Consider the following 23,329-nt stretch of genomic DNA (forward strand, 5'->3'; position numbering starts at 1 on the left):
TTTTTGGACACTGATTTGGCAATATACTCGTCCAACAAATGCTCGTATTGGATATTCTAATTTTGTTTTAGGGAATCTTGTTACTTGGAGAAGCAAGAAGCAGAATAAGTTTGGATGTTCTAGTGCAACAACTAAATCTCGTCCCATGGCTCACACTACATGTGAGGTAATTTGGTTGAAGACTCTTATGGATGAGATGAGGTTTACTATTGGCAAGCCAATCAATTTGATTTTGACTACCAAGCTTTTGACATAGTCAATAATCAAGTGTTCAAGAGTGGGCAATGCACGTTTAAGTAGATTGGGACATTGTTTAGGAAATGGTTACTTGCAAGGAAATTTCTATCGCACATATGGGGTCCAGTCATCGGCTTGCAGACATCTGTACAATTGTCAAAATCAATTTTGCAAAAATTGTTCCAAGATGGGCATGGGAGTGTTAAGAATAATGTGTGTTCATGATGGGTCTCGTCATCACTAATGTAATTTTTTTTGTTTTGATATTGTGAGACTACATTTAGTAAAGTTGTTAACTTACCAACTTCTCCAAAAGCTTAAGCTGTTAGAGAAAGGCGTTATTTATCTTTTATACTTTAACACTCTCCTGCACGTGTGGCCCACTTGGCAAACACGTGGCACATGTGGTCCCACTTTGGGCCGACCATCACATGTGGATTTTTGCTATCCGGGAGGTTTGAACTCGAGACCTTTTGCTTTGATACCATGTTAACTTACCAACTTCTCCAAAAGCTTAAGCTGTTGGAGAAAGGCGTTATTTATCTTTTATACTTTAACAAAAGTCATTGTAGTTATGGGGTTTACTTCTCAACTCCCATGAATTCCTGCCTCTTCTTCTCTTTCTTCATTCTTTTCCCTTCTCTTCTTTCATGCCTTTATTACTTACTCCTAATTTTTTTTTCGAATTTTATACCGTTTCGAATTATTTTTCGAAATTTCGGTCGAAATTTTATACCGTTTCGGGTAACCCTATTTCGCTTTCTCGACCGAAACTCGAAATTTCGGATGTCGGTTGAAATTTAAAACCTTGGTTTAAACTATTTCTAGATTTCTATTGCAAGTCTGGTTAGTGTTTATTTCATTTGATTGATTTCTCTCATTTGCTTTATCTTATTATTATTTGATTTTGTTTTATTCTTTTTACACATATCTGGCGTTTTAATTTTAGGTTGAAACTGTATCTGGCACGTTGGTTATGCGTTGGGAGAACTCACAACTAGGAAGAATTTTAGGATGGGTTGAACGAGCGATCCAGCAAGAGGTAATTCTTTAAGTTTCTTTTAGTGCTTATACATTGATCAATGTTTCTTTATTTTCAATGATAAGCTGGTATCCATAATCAAGCTTGACATTCACTGCTTTTACATTTTGTCTACTGATATTTGCACAACAATGTTTTGATAATGAGGCAAACTCACCTTGTCTTTACTTTTTAAATTGGCTGCCGAGGGTTTTTTGGGAATTGTAATAGCTTTTGACAGCTGGTTAAGTGATAAAAGATGGAGGTGAGTTTGTGTCTTTGTCAAAACATGGTAGCGCAAATCTTAGTAGCCTATAATTTTTTTCCAATAATCACCATTATTTCTCATCCTATGACTATTTTCTTGTTGTTTGTACACGAATGTGTGGTTATTGAGCATCTATGTTTTTATATGCGAAGGTCTGAGGTGAGTCATTCATCCTCTTGTGAGGTGAGGTGTAAGCTTCACAAATTTCTTGATTTTGGAATTTAAAAATTCATAAAAATAATGGGCAGGGTAACTAAAATTGGAAAATTAGTATGAAAGTCTGGAAATATTTGCTTCGTTTTCAAGGAATATATCATCAAGCAAGAAATAGTAAGAAATAAAACCAACATTCACTACATCGAAAAGGATAATAAAGTCTGGAATCTTAGATAATAATTCATAAGAAGCTAATAAGTTACACCTCAATGCGCTCCTAAACGACTCAAAACAACAAAATAAATGGAAAAGATCGATCTTAGTTTAATATATTTGAGGTAGAAGGGATATGGCGCGAGTTTTTCTTTCTTTGAGGTAGAAAGGATTTAGTTTACATTCTTTGAGATAGAATGTGATTTAATATATTTGAGGTAGAAGGGATACGACTGAATTATTAGATATGACATGATTTTTTTTTCATGCATAACATACAGGACTTTTCATATGCAGTTCATCTAAATATTACTATGCAATTCATGTACTGATATAGTATACTACCAGCACATATCTAATAATTCAGTACATATGTAATTCATATAAATTTTCATGCATAATATGTACACCGCTTTTCATACGCAGTTCATATAAATATAACTATGTAACACATACTGATATAGTATACTACTAGCACATATCTAATATTCAGTACATATGTAATTCATATAAATATTCATGCATAATACGTACACTGCTTTCATATGTATTTCATAGAAATATAACTATGTAACACATACTGATATAGTATTCTGCTAGCACATATCTAATACTTCAGTACATATGTAAATCATATAAATATTCATGCATAATACATACACAGCTTTTCATTCGCAGTTCATATAATTATAGAGATATAATTATATACCCCATAATGATATAGTATACTACTAATACACTTACTGTTTTGGTTTCGGTACGTATTTTGGTGGGGATGAAAACAGAAACAATTCGGTCTTTTCGTGTCAATTTCGGTGGAAATTTAAAACCATGCGATCAAATTGAATGGTTGCAAAGTTAGTAAAAATCTTTTATAAAAAATTCTTTGGTATGTGGAATAGGTCTTACCTCCCTCACACCCTCAAAAAAAAGAAAAAGAAAAATAGTGGCCCTAAAAAGAAAGAAAATAAAAATAAAAAACATATTAAGGCATAAGCCTTTCAAACCATTGCTAATTCCATTACTTCATATATCCAACCCATAGTTAAAAGGAAACAATTCTTGGGTCCCAGTTTCCTGTGGAAATCAAAGAAAAAGGGGAATCAAAGAGTAAAGGAAATGATCTATTTTGGTAAAGGGAAAGAGTGAGAAACAATCTTTCACTGTTATTTGGCTAATGATCCTCTCTTTGTTCTAAATTCCCTCTTTTCAAACCTCAAAGCATAATCGTACTATCATTGACGGTAGGATTGGCATGACCAACCTCACATATTTGATATTTAAGGAAGATGCACAGGACGCTTTCCAGAAAATGTGTTACCGTTTATGGTGGGCCTATGGCATCAAAATATAGGCTGTAAAATGGTGGACTCCAACACATCAAAATACGAGGTGTATAATAATGGGCCTCCCATGCTATATGTGAGGTATTGCACGGGCCTAGAAGAGAGACACTAACGTACTGTTCATTTGAGATTTTGACCACCGATTGTGACCCCCCAACCAATTATTGGAGGCAAAAATACATTAATTTTCAGTCCAATAATCAGCTGGGGGGCTTACAATCGGTTGTCACAATCTCAAACGAACAGGGCATAAACAACTTGCCCCATATTTTACGGGGCGGACGCCAAACAACTTCCCCATAAAAGATCTTAAATCTAATCTTGAATCCAACTATCTAAATTATAACTGAAAAGATCCAACTGAAGACAAAAATGGTGATACGATTTACACATGTAGAAATGCAGGAAAGTGCCAACTAAAAACCAAGGATTTTTTTTAAATAGTAGTTGTAATCCTTTAATCCTGATGAAAGGATGACCAGTTGTCCTGCTTTTTGTGGAATAACACCACGTTTTCTGTTGGCAAGAAACACCAGAAAAATGAAAAGAAAGAAACAAAGGAACGAGATAGATACACTTCAACTTCTTCTTTTGGCACTTTTTGATGCAGCTTTTTCTGAGGAAACTGAAAAATAGGGCAGCTGCACCTGGTTTTCTCGATGGCGGATGGGTGGCTGAGAACGACGTCCGAAGCTGGCGACGATCTTGCAGCTGAGGGAGGGAGGATTTGCGTATCGTTAAAACTGAATTAATTAATTGGGATATCTCACATTTCATTGGAGATCGTCAAAACCAAATTTTTAGGGTTACGAAAGATTAGGGTCGAGAATAAAGAAGGAAAGGGAATGGAAATGTACTTGGTTTATAGAGATTTCATATATGGCCTATGGGAGCGATTTTAGGGAGATCGCGGAGGGGGGGGGAAGATTTTAGATATAGAATGGAAAGGCGCGGATTTTTTTGTCATTTTAATTTTAAACGAATTAGTTATGGAAAAACTAAAGGTTAGCACCAAAACATGACAATGAAAAGAAATATGCTTAGTATATATTATAAATTATTAGCTTTTAAGTCTCTTCCATTTAACAAGTTTAGTTTCATGTATTTTGTGAGTCCTGATACCCTGTTCGTTTCTGTGAAGAAGCATGGTTTTAGAGCCAATATTTATATCCTTGGAAGTGTAAGTAGTATCCCTGGTGCTACACTGGTTTATAGTTTTGCCTCAATGGCCTCCATTCCTCTGCAGTCACTCCTGGTGTCGTTGTGTTCATTATTGAGTGTATCATTGTTCATCATTCTTTGTGTTTCTTTTTTTTTATCCATTACATTAATTTGTTGCAATTTTTCTTTTACATATATTTATCTTTTTAAGATCTTGGTGTTTTCCTATGAAGTTATAATATTTATATTTTTTTGGTTGGTAAGCTGGGATTGAACCTAGGACCTGAAGGTTGAGAAACAAAGCCTCGACCATTGAACTACAGGCCAAATCCCTATTATAATATTTACATTACCACTATATACATGCTTCATGTTGCTTCTGAGTCTTTGTTTTTCTTTTCTTTATTATTTTATTTCTCATATGCGTGCTTCCTGTTATTCCATGGATTATTAATATCTATGGAAATCCTTTTTGCAGCGGTGGGATCCCATATCAGCTCAAAAACGACATGGCAATTCAATAGTTGAAGTTTATAGGATTATAGAAGAGGTATGCTTATTGTACTGCATTCTTCTCTTTTTTTTTTGGTGGTTTCCTTTCCCTGTAAGTGGCATACTCTTTTTTTTTTTTTTTTCTTTCAGGTATTTTATCTTCCCTGGTTTGATATTGTTACTGTGCATCTGATTTTTTAATCAAGTTGTTACTGGCAGTATTTTAGATTTTATTTAGCTATTTGATTGCTTGTAATTTGATAGTTATTAGTTTCCATGGATATCTGAATTTTTAGGTTCATGATTGTGTAGTCATTTTGTAGTCTTTTAAAGGTTTCTTGGAAGGGATGGTGTTTATCTGGTTACTCCTATGTTCCATCAGATGGCTCTTCATCAGCGCAGTGGCACAAAGTCATTGGAAGGAAATATGGAACGGAATGGGGCGATTGGAACACTAAAACCCCGGGCTGTGGCAAGGGGTCTGGAGTCTGGAGATCCATCTGCTTGGTGAAATCAAAATTTGATGGTCACGTTCGCTATAAGATTGGAAAAGGACTGGAAGTCAGATTTTGGCGCGACTTATGGTGTGGTGACAAAGTGCTCTTTGAGTCTTTTCCGAGACTTTAGAATAGCTTCAAATCCTGAGGCATCTGTGGCAGGTTACCTAGTTAGAGAGAACGACATGGGCATGGGCAGGGGTTCTTGGATGTGAGACTAAGAAGGTACCTAAGGATGAGGAAATCTTTGACCTACAATTGCTCCTCACACAATTAAACTCCACGTACTGCTCGAATTTAAAAAATGATGAGGATATGCCAGAATCGAATGGGGATTTTTCTGCTAATTCATTTTTTACCTCTATTAATTGTGGTCGGGCTTCTTCTAGTAGCAGAGTATGGAAATCGATGGCTTCACCAAGAGTAATGGCTTTTGTTTGGACACTTGTCCACAAACGGATTAACACTTGTTATCGGCTCAAAAAAGGAACTTCCACCTAGTGAGTAGATACTGCCTCTGTTTGGAGGCGGAGGAAACGCTGGATCACCTAATGCTTCACTATCTACTCTTTCAAAATTTGGACTATGGCGTTTAGAATCTTTTGAATGTCATGGGTCTGCCCTAAATCTATCAGGAAAGTACTGCTAAACTGGAACACTGGTTCCTTTGGGGATCTGGGATGCCTACTATGGAGTACTATTCCGTATACCATTGTATGGAATATCTGGAAAGAATGTAATCAAAGGATCTTTGAGGAATCACAAAGGAGCACAAGCCGTGTTATTGCGGATATCAGAGTGGAAATCCATCTCTTGGACAAAAGCAAAAAAGAGAGTTCCATATACATCCTCTGACATCCTTCGTAACTGGCGACCATATGGGACTGGATTATTAGGACGGAACTAATGCCAAAATGGAAGCCACCTTCCTCAGGATGGTTCAAATTGAATTTCGATGGGAGCTCCTTAGGTAATCCAGGTAAAATTGGGATTGGGGGTCTGATAAGGGATGAAAGGGAATTTACCATCATGTCATACTCGGGACTGGTAGGCGAGTGTGATGCTAATGAGGCAGAAGTAAGAGCTCTTCTTTTTGGTCTACGATTGGCTTTTGAACATGATTTGAGACATATAATTGTGAAAGGGGACTCAGCTAATGCAATTAGTTGGGCTTCGAATGTTTCAACGGGTCCCTGGCAGATTCAAGGGCTAATAGCTGAAATCCTGGATCTTATAGGAATTTTGGACCCAAGATTGAACACAGAAGAAGATCGGCTACTGAGGCAGCGGACATTTTAGTAAAAGGAGTATTTAGGGAGACCATGTTGGTCACTGGTTCTTATAATTAGCTATAACCTGTAATTGTGTTAATTTCACATCCGTACTTGGCGTGGGACATCTTGTCCCCTCCTTGATTATTAATGAAATTGTCATCTTTCAAACAAAAAAAAAAGAGGATACATATGCTTGCTAGTTAAACTTCCAGAAAATCTAAACTTTGGTTCCTCTCGATTCAGATGACATGACCCCAAGCTCGAGTTGTATACACACGAGTCATGGTAGTGTCATTGTTTGCATGGAGTCAATTAGTAACACTGTATGTTGGCTTCCTATAGAGGTTTGCATAGCCGCATTTGGAATCAACATTTCAACTATTTTCAATGGAAATTTGGGTTCAGTTGGATTGTTAAATTTATTGGTTTTCTTTTTGACTAAAAGTGAGGAAAGAATGATCCTTGTAGAATAGGCATACTAGATAATCCCTTGCATCGAATATTTAACTATATCATCTTGAGCACTGTCACAGAGACTTACATGCCTTCAGTTTTTTGGGGGTCCTTTCCAAACTCGTGGGTTGTTCTGTCAGGGTCGAGTTTGTGAATTTGGTGGGCCACCATGATCACGTATGGTGCTCAAAGTTCCAACACCAAACAAATGATCCAAACCACTAGATCATGGCATGCAAATCACAACTGACATTATTCTATAGCAAATAACCCGAAAGTCCCTTTTTGATTGAGGGATTAGGACCTACAAGCATTGTACCAATAAAATCAAACAGAAGAAAAGAAAATAGGTAAATGGGTGCAGTTGTCCTTGTGTATTTCTTTAGCATATTTGGATAATACATTGAATAAAACTTTTAGCTGGTAGCAATAACATCGCCTATTACTCTTATCAACACTGATGATGCCACATTCTTTGTATTTAATGGTTAGTAAAACTTCACGTTATTGTTTTATATATCTACTTTGGAGTTAGTAGTTGGATGTGGTCCTCTACTTTTTTTCAACATGGAGAAGTTATTATGTAATTTTTTTTCTAGTTCGCCTTGAAATCCATGGGAAACTCTCTACATCAACTCATTAATTGGTATTATCACATGCACCAGAGCTTATGTTTATGTCTAATATTCAGCAATATTTTTGTATCCACTTATACGACATAATAATCCCTCCCAATTGACACCATTTTCCTTATGTTGTAGACGGTTGATCAATTTTTCGCTCTTAAAGTACCAATGAGGCCCGATGAATTGAATAGTCTCTTCCGTGGCCTTGATAATGCATTTCAAGTTTATACACATCATGTTGTTGACAAGTTAGGTGAGTATAGCCTTCTCTCAATAATTAACATCTGCACCTTAGTTTCAACAAGAAAAACAATTAGTTCGTCTGTTGTGTTACTTGTAATTGCTTCCATCTAATATCACAATTAATCTCTTCCTACCAAAAATGAGTTGATACATGATTTTGCCTATAACAGAAGGAAATGATTTATTTTTTGTCCTGATAGACTATCTATGTATGCAATTTGGAGAAACGTTAAAAGTTTTCTGTATGAATTATCTTACCACTCCATGAGGGTGGGAAGTATATGAGTGTGCGTACCAAATCTTGTATTAAGTAAATGCTCGATATAACAATACTAAATGCTTCTAATAATGCATTCGTATTGTAACGTTCTCATGATACTAATTATCTCAACCAGTCTTTCCCGAAGGCCACAATCTGTAAACAATTTTTTCTCTTAATCATTTGTCTTTAAATAAGTGCTTTAAGTGTCCGTTCATTAACAGACATAACATACCCTTTGCGAGATAGAGAAGATGTCCGGTGGGCGCTTGTGGCGGTAATGGACAGAAGCCCTCATTTTGAATAACCCAGTCATCATGAGAGAGGTGCGTGCCAACAATCATCTTGCCCACACCCACCAACAGCTCCCATTTAGTCATGATGGTCACTCTTCATTCAACTTTTCACATAAAACTACTCTCATGACTGCGATATTCCCCGTGGCTTTCACAAAATGATGTATGTTCATTTATCATTCGACTTTCACACAAGACTACTCTTAAAACATGATGTTCACGGTGGCATCCATGAAATGATAAATCCTATAAAGCATCATTAATGGATCAAGCCCAAGCCTGGATATTCCATTGCCCGCTAGTGAGGTTAGTCCCATGTTTGGCTACTCAGAGTCTGAATGCATCATGCCCAGGATGGATATTCCAGCAAGGCATCTACGCTACTAGGATAATACCAAGTTGAGGAACATTTCTCTAAGTCCTGTCATTTCAACTTGTTTTTCGAACATCTCTCTAGAGATGTACCCTTTGTCTAAGGGATTTTCATCCATACCGATCAAGGGAAAGTATTGCATACTTGCTTCATTCCTTTTACTTTATCTTTAATATGTCGTATGCACTTGCTATTAGCCCCATTATTGATCAGAGGGTTGTCAATCTGAATATCAAAAAGAATTCTTAAAGGCCTATAAGGTAGTCCCATATTCCAATCCTTTAAGACATGCCTATTCCACACAGGATATGTGCTTGCTACACTACATGCTATTTATTCTACCTCCATAGTATGTTGTGCAGCACTCCTTTTATTTCTTATTGAACCATGATCGAGTCTTCACAAAGAGTGATACATGCCCAAATGTTGATTTTCTTTCCTCAGGACATCCTCCAATCACGTCAAGCATGTTAGATTGAAAATTTAATTTCAATGACTTTGTTCCTCGAATGTATCTAAATTTTCTATTTACTGCTTCCCAACTCCCGTAGCATAACAAATGTCAAGTCTAGTTCATAACATTTTTCCTGCCAATTGAAGTGAAAAGCCTATGTTGGTAAAATTAAAACTTCTCCAAATATTTTAGATTTTTAACACAATGGTCTATTAAATTGATTAAATTTGATGTCACTGTTTAGGCATTTTATTACTTGTGTGACCATCCTTTGTATTTGGTCTTTCAAATGCTACTGTTTTACACAGCTTACCATATTTAATGAGGTCTGGAAAGCTACATCTCTACTTTCTGTTATTCTCTCTTAATCATGATAAGCATTTAGTATAATGTATTGTTTAAAAAAATTGTTAATCTAATTAATGAAAAGTATTTAGTATTTACACATTAACATCTACAAACTATAATTTCAGCTCAACCACCGCTAATAGATGATCTTCATCAGGTTCAATGTTGATGTAGGATGATCCACCACCATGTGGTCTGTCCACTTTCTTTGGTTTGTTCACATATTACCTTAGTTATTAATTCCAATTTGGAGGGCATTCGTTTTGCTCTCATTGGAATGGAATCTTTCGATGTTTTGTCCGTTCTTGATTTTTTTAAAATAATTAAATTTTTTTAAAAATTCAAGAAAGTAGAAAATATTTAGATAAGCATAGGAAACCATTGCATCAACCAAATTTAACAAAAAATGACACATTTTACTATTTAAAACATCTACCACAGGTATGGAATTAGCTCTTAGAGAGACTGCTAATATCAAATTCAGTATAAAACGTCAATAAAACTCACCATTCATCATACCAAATGACAAATATAAATATTATATGCATAAATCAAGTTTGAAATTGTTCAGGTCTCTCATTTGTCATCTGCTAGGGGCTTTCGTAGGTCGGATCATCATACACGATCGACTAGTACTCATCGTCAACACCAACAATTCCTACTCCACCAACATTTTCGATGTCCTTGCCTCAACAACAGGTATTGGAAGCAGGAATCTCTACTCAGAATGGGGAATCTCGATTCCTCGAAAATCGATTCGGAAACAGGAATCTTCTCGATTCCCCAATTTTTGGGAATCCCGTTTCAGAAACGTGAGATAAGTGATTCCCACTCTATGGGAAATTCGATTCCCACTTTATGGGAAACGTGTATCCCACTCTATGGGAAGCGCGTTTCGTATCTACCCTCCTTGTCTCTTGCTAGTCCTCTTCTCTTTCTCTTCTTAGTATTTACATGTAAAGTCATTTAAGTACTTGTAAATAAGGGAATGACCCCCATTTGAATCTATTAAAAATAGTTTAAAGACCCAAATATAAAAGGATAAAAGGTCAACTTTCCAGTTCTAGTACAAAATTCGAAAAAAACGGGTCGTGTCAAAACCTTAACTTCCAAACGATGGGGTATGTTTCCAATTTTAAAAATTCATAAATTCTATCCTATCCAAACATTAGTATTATTATTATTATTATTTTTGAATGGTCCTGTCCAAACATTATTATATCTCAAAAGTCTGGTAAAATAAATCTCAGAGTTTGGTTTCTAAATTTTTTTCTTGTCAGACACTGGTCAATGCACTGGTCAACAGGCTGGTCAACACAGGCATTTCATCTGATTGTGATTTTCCTTTAAGTAAATGTTGGATCTTTTAAGAAAAAGTATTTTTTTTTAAATATTTGGTTCATATAATTATTTCTTATATTTTTTAGTAATTTTTAATTTTTTAAAAAATATTTAACTATTAAAATAAATTCTTCGACCATTCACGGTTCCCGCTTCCCATTTCCTGTTACGCTTCCCGCTCTGGCAACCTTGGTTCCACTTTTATCCAACTAAATCGTCCGTGGTGAAAACGTCAAAATCATCCTCAAATATCTAGTCCATCAAGACATCACTATGTCTCTGTTATTGTGTTTGCTAGTGGTGGATGTCTTCCTCAGTAAATTACTATTACAAAATATTAGAAATTTAATTTGTTTACTTTAACATTAAAGTGTGAGTCTTGAGAAATGAGAACATTAATTAAAAGCTCTGTACCTTTCTTGAAATTTTAAGTTGTAGTTGACAAACACTAGATCATCCAATCTCTAGTGCTCCAAATTGTCCCTCTTTGCAGAGTGGACATGATTGAAAGAATTCCAATTCCTTTCGCATCCTATCTTTTATCAATAACTCTGTAAATCGGTATGTACTTCGAATACTTATATTTTTCAATCTTTCAATTATGGATTTCATGGACTCACCAAACAAAGTATGATGACCAGGGATTCATCATCATTGATAACAAATCTATAGTTTGACCAGAAAGCATTATCCAACACTGTACTAATAATTTCCTGGCTAAGTAGAAAATGTAGCTACTAGCAGAAGGCTTGCTAGACCACAAACACTGAGTAGAGCTTTCCTCTGATCACCACCATAAGACAGAATCCATTGGTGTCAATGGATCCTGTTAGACGAAGTGGTGTAATTGTGTACCCGATTATGGGTATTTTATACATTGTATATGAATCCTAGATACACATGTAATACATGTTATGGGAGGGAGAGTCATTCCACTTCCTGTTCTCTTTATCTCTATCTCTTCTCTTTTCTGTTTCTTCTCTCCAATGGAGCTATGAATAATACGAACGTTGTATTGGAGCTACAGGTTCTGATTCGTGTTGGAAAGAAGTAAAAAAAGGGAAAAAAATCGAAAAACCCATCTTGGATTTTTCGGATTTCGTGGAGTGAAACCCTAACCGCGCCCCCTCTCCTCTTCCAAACCCTAACCCTAGCTACCACACTCCCTACCCCTCAAACCCTAGCCACCCCCCTTTCTTATGCTCAGGGGAGTAAGAACCCTACTTTAGGCAAAGGCTCAGGTGTATGGAAGTCCATCTGTGAGTCCTGATGGTTTTATGACTACTTAGGTTTAGGGTGGGGAGGTGGGATGGACAAGCTTTTGGGTAGACCCATGGTTAGGTGAGTCCCTTTTTGTGACATGCATTTCCGAGCCTATACACCTTTTAGCAATCGAGAGGGAGGCAAAGATGAGTGACTATATAGAGAGAGGAGTGAATGAGAGGGTAGTCTGGAGTCTGGGCTTAGGAGTAACAAAGACAACCAAATAGAGTGCTTCACCAACCTCCTGTCGCGTCTTTATGCTTGCTACTGTTCTTCTAATTGCTCAGACCATAGGGTGTGGATGTCGGACCCGGCTGGCTCATTCTTAGTCTGATCTTTTTTTCTACAGACTGGCTTCTCCTCTTAGAAGAGACTCTTGTTGTGCACGAGTGGGGAAATACAAGGCCCCACCTAGGGTGGTGGCCTTTGCATGGACAGTGGTGAGGAAAAAAATCAACGTGCGGCCGTTTGAAAAGAATGAAAGTGTCTTGCAAGCCGTTGTGTCTTTTGCAAGAACAACGAGAAATCCTTGGACCACTTGTCGGTACATTGCCCTTTTTCCTACCAAGGATGTGTATCATAAAGAGCTTTAGATTATTGTGGCCTCTTCCAAGGTCAGTCTAGGAAATCATATTGGAGTGGTGTGGAGCACCTTTCGGCGAGCTGCGTCAAGCAGTGTGGCGATTGGTTCCATATGTGATGATATGGCACGTATGGAAAGAACACAACAACTGCCATTTTCAACGACAAAGTGCAAAGATGGGGAATATTAATCACCGATATCAAGATCAACTTTATTCTTTGGAGCATGTGCGGAAAGGGTGCGCCATGGTATAATGTTGTTGAAATTCTTAGAAACTGGAAAGTGACAATGATTGGAAAAAGGGAAAAAAAGACTAGTGACACCAAGTGGTCTCCTCCCCACTTTGGGTGGAGCAAAATAAAATTTTAATAGAAGCTCAAAGGGTAACCCAGGTCTCGCGGTTATCGGTGGTCTAATTCGGGATTACAATGGTCGAAAACTAATGTCATTCTTAGGCCCGGTATTTGTGATGCAAACGAAGCCGTGGCAAAGCTTCTGTTATGGGGGCCAAGATGGTATGCAACAAATGGACGGGATCCCCTGATTGTTGAGGGTGATTCGGCCAACGTAATGCAGTGGCCTTTTAATAAATTTGTTTGATCGTGGAACATGGCTTCTATAATCGATGGGATCAGAGATCTAATGGATGTGATTGCACCAAATGTACAGCATACGCGGTGGTCAGCAAATGAGGATGCTGGTGCATTGGTGCGACATACTAAGAAGAGCGTGCGTTTAGGGGCGCCTTACAATCTATACTAATAAGGGAACTGTATAATAGGGGCGTGATAGGGGCAAGTCTCTTGCGCACAACGGCTTTTCAGCCAGCCGTTGCTTGCAGGTCCATGGAAGAGGGCATTTCCGTCGCGAAGGATTCAATCCAGCCACAGGTTCCCCTACGCCGGAGCCGTTAGGGAAGATCTTCAAGATCACAGGATGTTGCATAAGCTGCAATGATGGCTAGCAGTTTCCCCAAGACTGTTGAGATGGATATATCAATCAGTAGAGCCGCAGGATCGAGATGCAATGGTTATTAATGCTCGGACTTAGTTGGGAAGATAAGATTATTGCCTCAGGTGAAGACTGGAGACTAATAGAGCCGTGGACAGCAGGGGAGACATAGCAAAACACAATCGTCTGTAGACAAGGTAGAATGAGAAAGACAAATTCCAATCATGGTATAAAGAATAAGATGACTGATTATGCATGCTGCTGGAATTGCACATGTTTCTGGAGTTACTTTCAGTAACTGATTTGTGGCAGTAACTGTCTGTAATTGCTCATGTTTCTCAAAGTGATTCAGATATTGCCTGTAATCTCTCACATTTTGGTCAGACTAGATTAGGATGATTTGGGCAACAAAGTTTTTACTTGTTAATCATTACGTAGGGTCTATATATGAGCTCTGGAAGGACATTTTGTAATACTGTGCGACACCTTGTCCCCACCTTTGTACTTTGGTTTGGCTTCATCAATTAAAGCTATCTTTGGAAAAAAATAGTGTCGAATCAGTGCCTGCAAATTCAATAGTTCCTTTTCTGTCATAGTCTATTCAGTCGGAATTAGGTCCTCCTCCCCCCCCCCCCCCGCGTGACTAATTGTTTGCTAATGATATTCGCACTACCATGCCTTGATAATGGACAATCTCACCTTGTCTGTTCTTTTTTAATTGGATGCTGATAGCTTTTTGGGAATTGTAAAAGCCTTTGGCAGCTAGTTAAATAATAAAAGACAATGTGATTTCGTCTAATTAACAAAACATGTTTGTGCCAGTATCAGTAGCCTAATTTTCATAGAATTGAGAATGCATGTGAGAAGTGTGCTGTCGTTTATTAGTAAAAAATAAGATTTGGACGTACCTATCAACTAATCTCAATAGTTCTTCTCCAAAAATAAAAAGTTTTCTGTTATACTCTTGCAAGGTGTAGTTGTTTTTGTTAAACATGATGAAAACCATAGTTACTTGAATCTTCCTAAGTGATGGGAATCTCACTTCGCCGGAAACTCGCTTCAGAAGCTAAGTTCTTCTCGCTTCCCAAATTTAGGGGAAGCATGCCTCCCAAACTCTTCCTACACGTTTCCTCTTAATTAAGAGCACGCTTCCTATTTAGGTGATTATTTCTTCTTAAAAGAATATTTTCTCCTTTTGATTAAAAAAAGAGTGCATTTAAAACTTGACAAGTTCAAATAAAAATAATGTGCACTTTTTCCTAACACTTAAACATTAAATATACATGAATAAAACATGTGAAATTCCTAAAAGTTGAAAGTTGTGATTCTAATTATTTGCAAAATTTTCTTGTCAACTTGTAATCCTTACCTACAGTAACCATTCCTCCCTACCAACCTACTATAATCCTTTTCTATGTGCTTCATGTTCATTTTCAATTAGGCTTAGTACATGCTTCATGTTGACTTTCAATGGCGCTTCTTACACATTTTCTCTTTACTTTCTTTAGAGCTTTTCGTTTCCTGCATTTTCTCTTCTCTAATCCTCTCGCATCTTGCTTTTGCATGCCACATCGCTTCTCGTACTCGCTTCCCACTCTAGCAACTGATAGGAACAACCTTGGAGATTTTCATTCATGTCTTAAACAACTGAAATTTAGGGGGACAACTGAAAAATGGAGGACCAACGCCTATATTTTGAAATCGTGCAGTACTTTTTTAGTTCAACAGGGTTGAGTGTCCTCACTTACAAGAAGGAAAACACTCAAAATAGTATGAATTTTAGAAAAATTAAAGAAAATGAAAAATTTTGGCCTGGAGGCAAATAGTCCTCTAAACAAATATTACACTATGATCAAATCCTTTAAATGATTGGGTGTAACCTATGTGACATGGATTCTTCTAAATTGGTGAAGTACATGACAGACACGTGTTGGATTCCTGTGCAAGAGGATTCACTGTGACACTTCTAGAGATCTTTGATCTTTTTTTTTTCTCGAAATACTATAACAAACTTACAATTATCACATGTTCTGAGTTTTATCTATCCTAATAGTAAGTTTTGTATATGGAAATAAATCATTACATTTACTTAACCTACCAAAATTCTTAATGTGTAGCTGTATTATTACGTAAAAGCATAGTTTTAAAACTCTCCCGTGTCATAGTGGACTCCCCCGAGTCAACTCCCTTTTACCTTGGTCGCGTTCCACGTTTCGCCCTACAAAGTCAATAAAAACTCCTTTGACGCTCCCGAATTATGACAGCGTCAACTGATTACTCAGCTGCGTCAACCGAGTACTTGACCGCGTCGTTCCGAGTCGACTAGGATTTTCTATGGCCGTGTTCTGCGCTGCATCTGCATTTTTAAACAGTGTAGGAGACTTAAAATTTACCGAATCCTCAAATCCTTTCTTTTTATTTGAGGTTACCTGAATCTACAATAGAAGTACAAATGGGGACTACTTTTCTGTCTATCATTGAGTGACCTATATGTGTACTTATACAAATATGGTCTGCAGACAGAACTCATGGACTGATAAGGGGGAGTGACAGTAAATCCTCTTCTCCTATGATGCGGTATTCCTTTGCAAACTATAAGTATGCAATGTACATCTTTTGAACGAAAAGATTAATATACCGTTGAAAATACAAGTCTTGAAACACTGGATTATCTTGTAAGTAGCTCATGAACATTATTGCTCAGTGGATTAGTTATGCCCTTTCTATTAACTCTTGCTCAAACTTATTTACATGTGCTAAACTTTTACTGCAATGGTTTTTCTTGTTGTTAGGCTTTTCTTCCAATTATCAGTTAAATACTCTCAGATGTTACTGAAGATGTGTCACCAAAATCCTTCTATTTATGCACTTATTGGACGTGCAGTTAGCAAAGAAGACTTGATTCCGCCTGTGCCTATTCTCACGCGATACAAAAAGGAAGTTGGGATTAAAGCTTTTGTAAAGAAGGAAGTAACTGATCCAAGGCTTCCTGATGAGAGAAGGTCTAGCCAAATTAACGTTCTATCAACACCCACACTGTGTGTCCGATTAAATACTCTACATGTGGGTTTAATATTCAATTCTTACTTTTTGTCTAGTTATCACTCGATCACCTTTCCAATGAGGTTCTGAGATTTAGTGATACCTTTATATTTATGATTACAATTGCATTCTTTTGTTCTTTCAGGGTTTTGAATCTAAAAATCCTCTGAATCTTTTGTATTTATTTTTTAAAGTTTAGGTCATCCGTTATGTTTACCTATAAATTCAAAAACACCATACTGGTGTATTTATGTACTTTTGAAATTTAGGTCATCCGTTATGTTTAGCTATGAATTGATAACCACCATACTGGTGTATTTATGTTCTCCAGACACATTTTATTCTTGATGGAATACAACAAATCTGTATGCATTTTTCCAGTGCTTAACCTTCATAAAAAAGTAAAGACAGTTTAACTGGGCACTATATAGGACTTGAGATGTGTGTCAATATTTTATACATCTAATTAATAGGCAGTCTTAGTTTTATGCAAACCCTCTACCACGTGCAAGCATAGTTTGAATAAATCCCAAAATATTTGTCTTTTTGTATTTTTGAGTTGGAACTTCGTATTTTGTTTTATGAGCTCGATAGCTTTCCTATAACTGATTTTAATTTTTGAGTTTCTGACCTGTTTTTCCTTGAGATGTTGATTGCTTGATCAGTACACATTTGATAGTTCTGAATTTCTGATACAATTTCTTGTGATGCCAACAGTATGCAATTAGTCAACTAAACAAGCTGGAAGATAGCATTCGGGAGCGGTGGGCAAGGAAAGGGCCTCGTGAAAATTTGAACACTAGTAATTCTCTGAACCTAGAATTTCTTTCTTTTTTCTTTTTTTCTTTGTGATTTTTGATGAAAAATCAAATATATTCCTATTTATAAGCAAGTGCTTAGAAATCTTGTTTAGTTTGCAAGTGCTTAGAAATTTTAACATTAGTAATTCTCTGAAACAGTGAGGAAAGACTTGATGGCTAGGAACATAATAGAGAGCATGACCTTGGATAGGAGAGAATGGAAGAAAATGATCCATGTAGACGAACCGAACTAGTGTCAGGATTAGACTTGGTCAATTTGAGCTGGGTAGATTCTTTCACATTCTTCATGAAAATTTTCTAAAGGATTCATTAGCCAACCCCAACTAGTTTGGGACAAAGGCTTAGTTGAGTTGAGTTGATTCGAGTCGAGTCGAGTAATTCTCTGAACCTATATTTTCTTTCTTTTTTCTTGTGTTCTTTGTGATCTTTGATGAAAAATCAAATATATTCCTATTTATAAGCAAGTGCTTAGAAAATCAAATACATTTTCTTTGTGATTTTTGATGAAAAAAATATTCCTATTTATACGGAAGTGCTTAGAAATCTAGCTTAGAAATCTTGTCTTCGTACATTTGCATATTCAAGCGACCAAGTGTTGAGCTTCAAATTATACATTCAGAGACCTGATTTTTAATTTGAGCTCGCTAAGTGTTGAGCTTCACATTATACATTCAGAGACCTGAATTTTAATTTGAGCTCGCACTAGAAATCAACAATCCATCTTTATTTATAGAAAGGAAAGTTTTTAAAGTTTGATCTGAACTTTCACTATGGAAATGTGAACTAGACATTTCATCCCCAACACACCCAAAAAGAAAAGACAAAGAAAGATTATGCGTAGATGCCAAAGAACATCAGTCTTCAGAAAGGGCAATGCTGTAGGGTTTTTTTTTTGTATGATTTTTTTCAACTGGTTGAACATGTTTTTGACTTGGCAGATGTTGAGATAATTTCTCTAACAAATAAATTATGAACATTCTTTAAAGTTTAAACCCAAAATCCATGAACATTGTTTAAAATTTCAGAAAATATGAGAATTTTTTTTTTATATATCGGATTTTCTACCTGTGATAGACGTAAGTGTATCTGGCATGTCGCCCCATGTGCTACAAGACATGACAAGAGATCTTATGACATGCATGGGCAAATAGGGCTTCTGAAACCCCTCATTCCACTGTTTTGATATTATAAACGGTTGAATAACATGTGTTAGGCTTAGTTTAGTCATTACTTATAGTGTAGAGGGTATTGTAGTCATTGTATATTTTTGCCCTAGTTTGGGCCTTATATACATCATTTACATGAGGAGCTCCTTAGTGTAGACTCTCCCATCTCTCCATTCCTCTTCTAACCCTAGCTCATTTCTAACATGGTATCAGAGCAAGATCCTAGGGATGGAAAAGAAGAAGAAGAGTTCTCTCCTATCCACGCCATTCCATCTCTCTTCATGCATCTCTCTCTTTTTTTTTCTCTCGTTGCTGGTTTTCCTTTTTTTTTTTTTGGTTGCTGACAATACAAAATTCTAAAATCTCTCTTGGAGATCTCCCCCACAATTTTCTCTATTTTGGAAACTCCCACTTACGCTATTCCCCCATCCCCGTAACCTGTTTTTGCACATCCACCCTACTCGAAAAACTCTTCCTGATTCTCTCTACTCCCTATCTTATCTCTCTATTTTGCTGGCATATTTCTGTCAAACCACCCCAACTCACGCATCTTTGCGTGTGTTTTTTGTTAACGGGATGGACAATTTATTATGTATCAAACCATAGGCATTTCATTGGTCCATAAGAGTAAACGCCAAACTAATCGAGAACGTCGAGAAAAAAAATATGTTGATGAGAATTCTTTCAATGGATCTATTGCATAACATGGAAAGATGCTTATGAATGGAGATGAAAATCATTATGATGTTTAAACTTTAAAGAATGTTCATAATTTTTTTGTAATATGTAAATATGTAAATATGTAAATATGTAATGCGTTTCTTTGAATATTTCTCTGCCGCTGGTCCTCAACCCCAACAAGAGCATGGTATCCCTCCAAACCTTCCATATTTGTCTTATTTCTGGTCTTTGCGTATTCCATCCTTATTTTCTGGTTTTCGCACACCTGGTTTGTCGTAAATGCCAACAAGGGTTTGCCATACAACAACCTCCTACCTCACCTTTTGTTTGCAGTAAATCCGAATTTTTTTTAAAAAAAGTAAAGAAAAGATATCTCTTTGTTTTGGCTCTGCCTTAAACTCATTGTGTGTTCTCCTCCACCCCACATCTCCATTCAAAACCCGAACCCCTAATCTTTCCTTTCTTTGTCTTTTGAATTCACATTTGGGAAGAAATCTTCTTCCCAGAACCCAATTTGGCTTCTTTGGCTCACCACTCAAAACTACTAATCTCTACTCACAATCCCAAATTTCCTTTTTTGACCATACTTTCTCACGATAATCCCATTTGGCCTTTTCAAATGGCTTCCAATAAACCCAAACTCCCTCCAAATCTCTTTATTTTCTCTTCCTTTGGGTTGTTATTCAAGGCGCACACCAAATGTTCAATGAAATGTTCGAGGGAGGTGTGGTGCCTTGATTCTCTTCTTTTCATTGGAAGTTGAAGGTATTCAACCTTCAACTTGAGGGAGAGTGTTGTCATTGTCTTTTCATTCGTATTGTCTTGAGTTGCCCTTTTTGGGTTGTGTCCTCTTTATGTTGTCTTATTGAGGGAGTGTTGTTATGTTCTTTTTTTTGTTATTATCCTCTTAGTTGTCTTCTTGGGGAGTATTAGTGTTGTTTTCGTATTGTTTTCTTGAGGGAGGTGTTGAGTTGCGTTGTCTTCTCTTTAGGGGGGGGGGGTGTTGTCTTGTTTTCATGCATTGTTTTTCGTGTCTCTTCGTGTTGTCCGACTTTAGGCCTTATCTCTTTGTGTCGTCTTGATATTGTCCTCCTTGTCTTGTCATCTTCGGGCTCTTGTAGTTTCTCCCAAGGGAGAGTGTTGTTGGGCTCCCTAGTCAGTCTTTGTCTTCTCGGCTATATGCCTTATCTCCTCTTTTCCGGGCGATGGCTTGCATATCCATTGTTGGTCAGCTCTCTTACAGGCGATGATATTTTCTCGTCGACCTCTCTTTTCTGGGTGATGGTGTCCCCATCGTTGGTCGGCTCCTTTTCAGGCGACTATTTTCATGCCGTCGACCTTGTCTCTAGATGATGGTTTCCCCATCATTGATTGGTTATCTTCTCCCTCCTTTTCCGGGCGATGACTTCCGTATTAATTGTTGGTCGGCTCTCTTACAGGCGAAAGTCTTTTCTCGTTGACCTCTCTTTTCCGGGCGATGGTTTCCCCATCGTTGGTTGCATCTTTTGATGCGACAATGTTAATACCGTCGACTTAGTCTTCAAACGATGGTGTACCTATCGTTGGTTGGTTTATCTTTTCCCTCATTTTCTTCTTTTCTTCAGGTGACGATGTCCATGCTGCCGACCTAGTCTCCAGACGATGGTTTCCCCATCATTGGTTGGTTATCCTTTTTTCTCTTTCTATCCCTTCTCTCCAGGCAACAATTTTCCCGTCGATCTTGTCTCCGATAGTTTCCCCATCGGTTGTTATCTTCTTCACTTGGCGTTGTGCTGCTTCGCCGATGTTCATTGTGCGCACCTTTGGCGTGCCCCCTTTTGCTTGCTGGATCGTAGCTGTTCCGCCATGGTGCCTCTATTGCTCGTGATATGCGGACCTGTTCGCTGTGCTCTCTTTCAGCGGAGGCCCTGTTTGATCTCTCGCTGTTGTGTTACTTCAGGGGAGCTGCTCTTGTATATGGGCATTGATCTCGATGCTGTTATTGTGGCCGTTGCTGTCCTTTTTAGTATCATGCTTTCATTATGTATTCACCACACCAGCTTGAGGAGTGTTATACTAAGCTGGATGTGTGTATGGGCTTATTGTACTCTTTTGATGTGTGGTCTTTTTATTGTACCTTTTAGTTGTTGTTGTTATAGTTCTTTGTAGCAAACTAGAGCTTTATAGTATATACACTCCAGCTTGAGGGGGGAGTGTTGAATAACATGTATTAGGGGGAGTTTAGTCATTACTTATAGTGTACAGGTTATTGTGGTCATTGTACATTGTTGCCCTATTTTGGGCCTATATATACATCATTTACATGAAGAGCTCCCTAGTGGTGACTCTCCCATCTCTCCATTCCTCTTCTTCCTCCTTTCTTCTAACCCTAGCTCATTTCCAACATAAACCTTCTTGGAGCCTAGTCGACTAGTTTTTGAGGATTTACTTATTCTTTGCCAAGTACATGTACATCTTTGAGGATTTACTTATTTTTTGAGACTCTTTTTGAGGATTTACTTATTGTTTGATTCTAGTTCATTAAATCTTCAACATGAGGTTTGTGAACTCGCAAAGCATTGTAGATTTTCTTACCCATAGAGTTCTAAGAAAAGTAATGTCATCTCACTATTGTGAACTTCCCTTGTTTGGGTACTAGCTCCCACTACTTTTTTTGGCCATTGTTATTTTGTTTCCTTGGTAGATGGTTGTACTTGGAGTATTTGGGTGAAGTCTAAAGGTGAAGTGTCCCTCTTTAAGTACTTTCATAAGATGATTTGTACTCAATTTGATGCTACCATTAAAAGCCTTCACTTTGATAATGGGAGGATTATGTGTATTAAAGTCATACATGAATGACCATGGGATTGAACATAAAACCACTAGTGTTTTCAACTAAATAGAGTTTATGAAAGAAAACATTACAACCTCCTCAAAGTAACTCGTGCACTTTTATCTGGCATATTGTTATAAAAACTCTTTCGGTTTCGTCCGTTGCAGAAATAGAATGGTTTCGGTCTCTGGTTGGAAATTTTGGTGGAAATCCTATAAAATCACGGAAATGTATGGAAACATATGCAAATGATTGAATTTTAAGATGAAACTTCAAGAAATACTAGAATAAGCACAAATACACACTTAGAAACCATCATATAACTATTGATAATGATTTAATAACATCGAACACTTAGTAAAATGCGTCGTACATGTCTAATAATTCAGTACATACCGCATTTCACATGTAATTCATAGTGTGTGTGTGTGTGTGTGTGTGTGTGTGTGTGTGTGTGTGTGTGTGTGTGTGTGATACATTCTGATATAGTATACCATCACCACTAATGTACTTACGATTTCGATTTCCGTATTGTTTCGGTGGGGACTGAAATAAAAACATTTCGATTATTTCATGTCGATTTCGGTGGAAATTTAAAACCATTCACATGTTCAAAGATTTTCAGTCTCCAATATAATTACTCAATTCATGTTGAGCTTTGTATTCCTTATAGTGTTTTGTTTCCCTATATTCAAAACTATTTTTGTACTAAACTTGACCCTAAAGTTTTCAAGAATGTTTCAGTTTGGTATTCCAGCTCTCACAAGGGAGTATCATTGCTATATGCTCACTTCTTGGAGTCATTTAGTGTCCGTGGATGTTGCCTTCTATAAGTCAGTCTCGTTCTTTGCTTCTCATGGTGCCTCTCTTCAAGGGGAGAGTAAGCAAAGAGAGGACAGATGTTCTTCCTTATCAGCATGTCCCTATGTCATTGTATGCCTCTGACTCAGTG

The 23,329-nt window shown here is 37.2% G+C and overlaps 1 protein-coding gene across 2 annotated transcripts in view; it reads left to right on the forward strand.

Moving 5' to 3' along the window:
* LOC143873033 (plant/protein (DUF810)) overlaps positions 1 to 23,329 on the forward strand; it is a 97,397-nt gene that overhangs the window by 50,920 nt on the left and 23,148 nt on the right. For both annotated transcript variants that reach the window (XR_013247773.1, XM_077376781.1), the window contains exons 17-21: positions 1,187 to 1,279; positions 4,881 to 4,952; positions 7,880 to 7,997; positions 16,740 to 16,918; positions 17,615 to 17,699. Coding sequence is in view for 1 of the 2 variants with exons in the window: in XM_077376781.1 (XP_077232896.1) it covers positions 1,187 to 1,279; positions 4,881 to 4,952; positions 7,880 to 7,997; positions 16,740 to 16,918; positions 17,615 to 17,699 (547 nt within the window). In the remaining variant the exon portion in view is untranslated. The remainder of the gene's footprint in view (positions 1 to 1,186; positions 1,280 to 4,880; positions 4,953 to 7,879; positions 7,998 to 16,739; positions 16,919 to 17,614; positions 17,700 to 23,329) is intronic.

This window comes from Tasmannia lanceolata, unplaced genomic scaffold, assembly GCF_043159265.1.
Source record: "Tasmannia lanceolata isolate RefF3 unplaced genomic scaffold, GAP_Taslan_0.1 ptg000002l, whole genome shotgun sequence".
In the NCBI taxonomy this organism is placed as follows: Eukaryota; Viridiplantae; Streptophyta; class Magnoliopsida; order Canellales; family Winteraceae; genus Tasmannia; species Tasmannia lanceolata.